The sequence below is a fragment of the Mastomys coucha genome, unplaced genomic scaffold (genome assembly GCF_008632895.1).
Source record: "Mastomys coucha isolate ucsf_1 unplaced genomic scaffold, UCSF_Mcou_1 pScaffold9, whole genome shotgun sequence".
Lineage (NCBI taxonomy): Eukaryota > Metazoa > Chordata > Mammalia > Rodentia > Muridae > Mastomys > Mastomys coucha.
This window is the reverse complement of record NW_022196915.1, coordinates 42931229-42939367: the sequence shown is the minus strand read 5'-3', so window position 1 is coordinate 42939367 and position 8139 is coordinate 42931229. Positions and strand designations below refer to the sequence as shown.

Here is an 8139-nt window from a genome sequence, read left to right as displayed (position 1 = left end):
TCTGTGCCCCAGAGTAGGGGAATGCCAGGGCCAATAAGTGGGAGAGGGTGGGGTGGCAAGCATGGGGAAGTGGGAGGCAACAGGGGTTTGTTTTTTGGAGGGGAAACAGGGAAAGGAGAAATTTACATGTAAATAAAGAAAATATCTAATAAAAAAAAAGAATACTGTCCCTGCTTTTAGAAGATGTGGCATTTAACAGGCTACTGAAGAAGAGGTGGATATATAGATTCCCCACTTTATGTGAGTGCTACTAAAATGAAATTCATGGTTCAGTAAGTTTCTTAAAATTATGGCTTCCGAGTGAGGCTTCTTTCAGTCTTGTGACTGCTGTGATATGGTTTATTTGGCCCTTCAGCAACTTGCAGAGTTTTAGTGAGCACATGATGATGATTGTTTTTCATTAAGATAGTCACTGTTAGCTGGGAGGTGGTGGCGCACATCTTTAATCTCAGCACTTGGGAGGCAGATGCAGGCGGATCTCTGAGTGTAAGGCCAGCCTGGTCTACAGAGTGAGTTCCAGGATAGCCAGGGCTACACAGAGAAACCCTGTCTCAAAAAACAAAACAAAATAAAATAAAGTAAAATAAAATAAAATAAAATAAAAGGTAGTCACTGTTTTAGTCATGTAGGGTTGAACTTTCTAAAACTTCCTGAGGTAATAAATTATTTGACTGTAAAGTACTGCAAGTAGAAGTAGACCCTTGATAAGTTTCATGCACCCTGGCTTTGTACATAGATGGCTGGTGTGTTCCCTTTTTTCTCTATTATGTTTTTTTCACCCTGTTGTTTGTTTGCTTTGTTTTTTTATAATAAATGGATCTTTTGAACTTGAAAAAATCTGCCAACATTAAAATGAGCATAGCAATTCAAGATATAAATTTCTTTTGAGCTAGCAATTAAAAGAGTTTTTTTTTCTTGTAATTTTTTTGCTTACAGGGTTTTTCAAAAGGGGAATGGGTTTGAAAAATTGTGAAAACTTTGAATTAATTAAAATTGCTTTATTATACTCATTATTGTGGACTTTCAGAATATGGGTCAATATTGCTAAGACTAAGGCAGACTACTACAGGCTACTAATTGTCATTGTAAGAGAAATATTTGGTATGGAAGAGTATGTTTTAATTAAGTTTTATTATTAAACATTTATTTTTATTTTTTAAAAATTATGTGTATTTGGTATGTGTACCTGTAAAATATAGGGACACTGGATCCCCTACAGCAAGAGTCATAGATGACTATGCTACCCAACATGGGCTGCTGAATTCTGCAAGAACATTGTGTGCCAATAACTGCTCAGCCATCTCTCCAGGCCCTCTTCCAAGGCTCTAAGTAAAGTGTTCTACCTATGTATTATTTGCTTAGTTGGAGAAGAAACATGTTACTCTTAATAAACTACACCGAACTGAATGATATTTTAAAACATATTCTCAAAATTGAGAGCTAAAATCTTAATTTATGGTTAAATATGAAATTATATCTCTAGTTAATCTTCTTTTAGCTCATCATTTTTAGTAAGAGGTTATTGTAGCCAGAAGCAGACTTGATAGAGAACATTTCTCCTAGAAATTAGGCCAAAATGTTAAATACAATGATGCAAGATGTCAGTTAAAATTGTAGAGAGATTCCTAACTTAAAATGCATATAGTTAATAATATGTATTAGTAAATAAGTGCAAAAATAATTGTTTTGCATGTATGTTTATATACCATGTTTGTGCCTGGTATCTGTGAATCCCCTGAAACTGGAGTTACAGATGGTTTTGAGTCTCCATGCGAGTACTGGGAATTGAACCAGGGTCCTCTACAAGAACAAATGCTCTTAATGGCTGAGCCATCTCTCCAGCCCCTACTGCTCACTTACATTTTATTTATGTTACTTTTCTTGCTCATAAATAAAAAAAAGGTGACTAACTTTTATTAGTAGTTTACACTAATTATGCAAAACTATGATTTCACTGTGACACTTTCATATATGCACATTATATACCCTGATCAGACGTACATCCCATTACTCTTCCTATCTTCCCTCTTTCTGGTGTCCTCCCTCTTCTCCAATATCATTCATTTACTTCCTTATCTTTTTGTCTTCCCACTTGATTACAAACACGTCAATTTTACCTTTCTTCTATGGTTCTCATTCCAGTGATATCTAACAAGGCTTTCTGGTCCAAGATACTTTATTATCTAATTAGTTTACTTTTTTGAGACAAGGTTTCACTATATAGCCTGTATATCCTGAACTCACTATAGACCATGCTGGCCTTAAACTACATGAGTCTGCCTTTGCCTCCAGACTGCTGGAATTAAAGGTGTACACCACTACAATCAACTCTATCTGAAATTTTTATATAGTGATATTTTTAATCACATGAAATTTTAATAATTATCTCTTTATTTGGATGATTTATCTTTTTATCTTGAACTAACATATTTTGAAAGTAGTCTAAAAGCCAAGAAAAAGGCAGAATTTCTAGAGTGCTATCTTTATGAGTTTATCTCAGTACAAAATCTTATTTGTTTGCTATTAAAAATCATATAGTGATTATTATTAACAATTAGCTACTACCAATCAAAAACAGACATGAATATAGGTAAAAAACATAAAACTAGGAAATACAAATATAAGTTCACATTTACCTAAATCCAGAAGAACAAAATAATACCTATTAATTGTGGATGAATAGCTTTTGGATTAAATTTTAAGTAAACAGCACTTGACCTCCATGTAAAATTATAACTGTAAACCATCTATAAATACAAGTATTAGAAATACCAATTTTAAAAGTACAGATACAATTCCAAAGGAACAAACCACATTTCTTCAATTCAGATTGTTCACTGATTTAGAGTAGATTTTTCCATTCTCTCTAAACATTATTCCCAGTAAATCAATATAAAAGGAGTGAGTACCAATTTCAGGAAGGCTTTCTGAAGAACTCATTTATTAAATAGGGGTAATCTGGGATATCTCAAAAATCTGAAAGTAAACTCGACCACCAGGTCTTAGGGATGCGGTTGCAGAGGAAAAGAGGAGCAGCTCATGTCATTCCCAAAGCAACAATAAAACTGCTCAAAAATGTTTCAAAGTAGATTTATCACAGTCCTAAAATCAAAGCCATTATTTGTAAATACATTCTAAATATTATGATGTTATTCAAAATCCTCAGAATACACATAACACTCACTTAAAAGAGAAAAAAAAAAGGAAAAGGTTACTGTTAAACATTAGAATAAAGGAGACAACAGCAGAGATGGTTCCAGCTGCCTTCTCTTTTCCTCCACTACAAGACTGAATCTGTCACAATCTACCACCATAACCATGGGGCACGAGGGATTTTCTTTCTTTCTTCCCTTTTTTTTTTTTTTTTTTTTTTTGAGACAGGGTTTCTCTGTATAGCCCTGGCTGTCCTGGAACTCACTCTGTAGACCAGGCTGGTCTCGAACTCAGAAATTCACCTGCCTCTGCCTCCCAGTGCTGGGATTAAAGGCATATGCCACCACCGCCCAGCTGAGGGATTTTCTTTGTCTTTGAACATACAACCTCCGCATCTGAAGAACTCATGTCACAAAGATCAAAGGTATAGGAATATCCTACAATAAAGGGCATCACTTGTAATTCCAAGGTAAACAAAACAACAGGTATTTCTGTTATAATTAAAGCTTTCACAAATCTCAGCATATATAGTTGTACTGTATATAACTTGAAAGGCAATGAATCTACAACTAAATAATGAAAGGTTATTTTAATGCCTTGGAAGTTTGCAGGGTACTTTTTACATTGTTTAGCTGTGATTCTTAAAATCATGATATAAAAAAAAAAGCCAGCATTATTTCTATCTCATGAATGTAGAAGTTCAGATAAGGCTAAGAAAAAAAAAAAGAACTCCATTTATATCTTACTCCTCCATGTACCACCCTGCCAGGATATATGGGAAAAATCTAACTATTATAAGCCAATGGATTTAAATCCAATCCATCTCTCCAGTGAAATACTAAGTTTACAGAATCTTACAGTCAACTTTGTAGAGTATATTATAGAAATCAAACTATATTTATATTTGTATTTGTCCTAAATGTAAAACACTGATTTGTTTTCACTCTTAAGGGCTGAAAGATTTTAGTCCTAGTTGAACTGTTATAAACTTAGTACCTCTGAGGTAAATATTAACATTTGGTATTTGTTTTGCTTCTCTGTCTTTTTAAAGTACAGTGTCTCTACAAACATCAGCTCTCAACACAGAGATGAAGAGGAAAAAAAAAAAGAGTCCCATATTTGTTGCATGGCTTTGGCACAGAAAAGGTGGGTTTTTAAAAGGCATATATTACATTGATATAAATAAAATAGGTAATTTTCTACCAATATCTTGTAAGAACCAAAATACGTGGGCAATACCTATTATTTTAATCTTCTTTATCACTTTGAAGAATTCTAAAATGGATAGAAACGTTTTCTCTTTAATGTCTTGTGTACACATGTACGTGTCTGTGATTGAGGCTGTACATACACCATTGCATGAGTGTGGTAGTCAGAGGAGAAACTCTCTTCTGGCTTTTTTTGTGGGTTTTATCTCCTGTTAATGTTTCTTTAGTCAGAGACTAAACAGTTAAATTAAAAGTTTCTAGTTTCTGATTAGATACATCTTGTCTAACATTTTAGCCTATAACATGTGGGTGTATTCAAAATGAAAGATTAGAAAACTTACCTCACAGTCAGTGCATTTACTTGTGGTGTATTCTTGAGGTGCTAACAGGCACAGTTCACAAAAGGCATGTCCACATGGAAACTCATGGTGGTGACCTACTGATGAAATTTGTAAATGAAATTAAAAAATTCTACAATTTGTAGAATTGGGGAATAGTTACCCATTAAAGGGCAAATTAAAAAAGGTATTCTATTATATATATAAAAGATCCCTAGTTCAGTTAGATTGGCTGACCTATTAAACAACATTTAGGAGGTCAAAACAAAGAAAAATCAGGAAGCAAATCATGCAGCACTATATAATATTTGCATGAATCCAGACAGTTTTGAACCTATACAACTATGAATCTGCTATATCTTACAGTCATACAAAGTGCTCTGACGTATTTCATTTGACCTTTGCAAATAGGTCTAATTGGCTGCAAATATTGTGTCTAATCTACAGATAGGAAAACGTACTGGTAATTTGGCTAATTAAAATGTTGAATCCAGACTCCGACCTTCTGTTTCCAATCTTCATTCTGTTTGATAATACTACCCTGTATTTCCTATCTTATGAGATGGTCAGGGAAGGCTGAAATGAAACAGCGGTAAGAATTCTCTCATAGTAATCTAAGATGCTAGCAAGGATGGAAACCAGGGTAGAAATGTTATGACCCACATTAAGATTATTTTTGCAAACCTAGCATTTGTGGAAAGTACCATAACCTTGGTTGAAAATATAGTATCAAGATTTGACTGTGACCCAGCAAGATGGCTCACTGGGCAAGGGATCTGCTGCTATGCCTGGTGTCCTGACTTTGATCCCCAGAACCTACAAAATAGAAGAAGTATATAGACTCCTGCAAGTTTTCTTCTGGCTTTCAAATGCATACATGTGTGCATACACACACACACACATACACACCACACACACACACACACAACACACACACACACAAACACACAAACAAATATATTAAATATTTTAAAAAATATTTAAATGTACTAGGTAGACTTTGAAGCTTAACATAATAAACTTTAAAAAATTATATAACTTTAAAATAGAGTGCTATCTTATTTTTGTTAGTGTGTATGTGTGAATATTCACCTGTGTGTACATGTAGAGGCTAGAGGACAGACAACCTTGAGTTCTGTTCCTCAGAAGTAGTCCACTTTGTTTTTTGACAGTCACCCACTGGCCTGGTGCATGTCAAATAGGCTAGGATGGCTGCCAAGTAAACCCCAGAGATTTATCAGTTTCTGCCTCCCCATAAGATTACAAACAGGTGGCAGCTTTTTCCTCAGGCACCAAGCACACATGGGGTGCACAGATATACATGCAGGCAAAACACCCTTAGACACCAAAACAAAGTTGATTTTTTTTTAAAGGAACTTAAAGTTAGTAATGTTTTGCATGAACACATTTATAGGGTTCTTGCTAAATTATAGTAATTTCATTAATTTAACTTTTTAGAAGAATATTTTAATTTTTCAGCAAACTGAAACTTGGCACAAATTTGATTAAATTTCAGGGCTAATATTACTAAGTCAATAAAAATTTTCAACTGTTTTAATACAATTTCTGATATTGTACAAGTTTGTAGCACACCAGCTTACAAAGCATTAACTAATTCTTCAGTTAAGTTACTAAATCGTATAACATATATACACAGACAAACCACTGGCTTTAAAAGATTATGCTCAAGAACCTTATTTTCTTTTTTAGTAATTTTCATTTTAAAATGGACATTTCCATTTAACAGAAACAGTGATATCTAAACTCGAAATAAGGCCAGGCCTAAAGGGACAAGCCTGTAATCCCAACTCCTCAGGAGGCTGGACCAAGGGCAGCTAGTTTGCATAGCATGTACAAGGATCTGGGTTCACTACCTAGCTCTGCAAAACAAACACCTCCAAAGAGGTATTGCTCCCCATTGAAAATACAACTAGTTTTTTCTACAGAGGTTGTCTCCTAAATGTCCATCTTGAAAGAGCCCATTGGCCTTCATTTTTAATGTATAAACATTAAACAGGTAAAAGAATAAGACTTTTCAGTCATCCCAGCAGTTTTGATTCAATTTATACCTGTTAAAATTCTCTAAAGTACTCAAGTTACATTAAAATAAGCTGAACTTAAAAATTCACTTTGTAGTCGGGCAGTGGTGGCACACGGCTTTAATCCCAGCACTTGGGAAGCAGAGGCAGGCAGGCAGGCAGATCTGAGTTTGATGCCAGCCTGGTCTATAGAGTAAGTTCCAGGACAGCCAAGGCTACATAGAGAAACCCTGTCTAGAAAAACCAAACCAAACAAACAAATGAACAAAAGGAAAGAAAAGGAAAAAAGAAAAGAAAATTCATTTTGAAGGTTGTAAATGACCTCAATAAGAGCACAGTGAACAAAGGCAAAAACTCCATACTGCCTCCTCAAAAAAAAAACAAAAACATTATCCCAAGATTCACAAAAGGCTGTAGTTTTTCCAGCAGCACTTTAAGATAAATTGGGCCTTTTTCCCCCCAACCTATGAACTTTTCAGTCTACTTATTCCTACAAGAAAAACTGAAAAACTACCCAAGAAAACCAAGGTTTATTTCTTCTTCTTCTTTTTGTTTGTTTGTTTGTTTGTTTGTTTTCAAGACAGGATTTCTCTGTGTAGCCCTGGCTGTCCTGGAACTCACTCTGTAGACCAGGCTGGCCTCGAACTCAGAAATCCGCCTGCCTCTGCCTCCCAAGTGCTGGGATTAAAGGCATGCGCCACCACTGCCCAGCATTTTATTTCTTCTTGATCACAAGATCATGAAACATTTCTTTCTTTTCCCTTTTTTCTTTTCCCCTCCCTCTCCCTCTCTCTCCCTCTCTCCGTCTCCCTCCCCCTCCCTCCCTCCGTCTCTCTCTCTTAACCGAAGGAGGAATAAAATAAAAAGGTTGTGGTTGAGGAGAGTGACTCCAGTTAAAAAGTACCCTACTTCCTCACCTGCTGCTTCATGAACCTATCAACTTAGGGAAGTATGAGAAAGGCCCTCCAGAGACTTGGCAGAGCTAACCGCCCCACATCTCTGTCTCCATCTTCCTGGGTGAGTGGAGAGAACCTCGGAAGGCCTAACTGCGCACAAGCCATGGCCGGGGTCACACACCTGGCGGCCTGACCCTCCCACAGGCCTGGCGCAGCTCCCACAGGGACACCCAGCCAGCCCCAGGCTCCTCACCAGAGGCGACGGACAGCTTCCTTCCACAGCGAGTGCACTGGCACCCCGAAGCACCCTGCGCTCCACTCTCACTCCCCACTAGGTGACAGGAAGCCAGCCCAGTCGACGAAGCCTCTGCCGCCATTGCTCCTCTCAGAGCCGAGGAGCAGCAGCACGTGCAAGTCCCAGCAGCCCTCGCGGCGAGGGCCAATCATAGGACTCTGCTGGCCATAGGTAGCCAATCAGGAGACAGAGAGACTAGTCCCACCCACC

The 8139-nt window shown here is 36.8% G+C and overlaps 1 protein-coding gene across 5 annotated transcripts in view; it reads right to left on the bottom strand.

Moving 5' to 3' along the window:
- The window catches only part of Rnf17 (ring finger protein 17), a 116440-nt gene extending 108340 nt beyond the window's left edge, over positions 1–8100 (bottom strand). For 3 of the 5 annotated variants that reach the window (XM_031362556.1, XM_031362560.1, XM_031362559.1), the window contains exons 1-2: positions 7888–8100; positions 4703–4800 (exon numbers count right to left, since the gene is read on the bottom strand). In XM_031362556.1, coding sequence (XP_031218416.1) covers positions 4703–4800; positions 7888–8011 — 222 coding nt within the window. In that variant the 5' untranslated portion in view covers positions 8012–8100. The remainder of the gene's footprint in view (positions 1–4702; positions 4801–7887) is intronic. The other 2 variants (XM_031362558.1, XM_031362561.1) reach the window with 2 other exon arrangements.
- Positions 8101–8139: the final 39 nt, after the last annotated feature.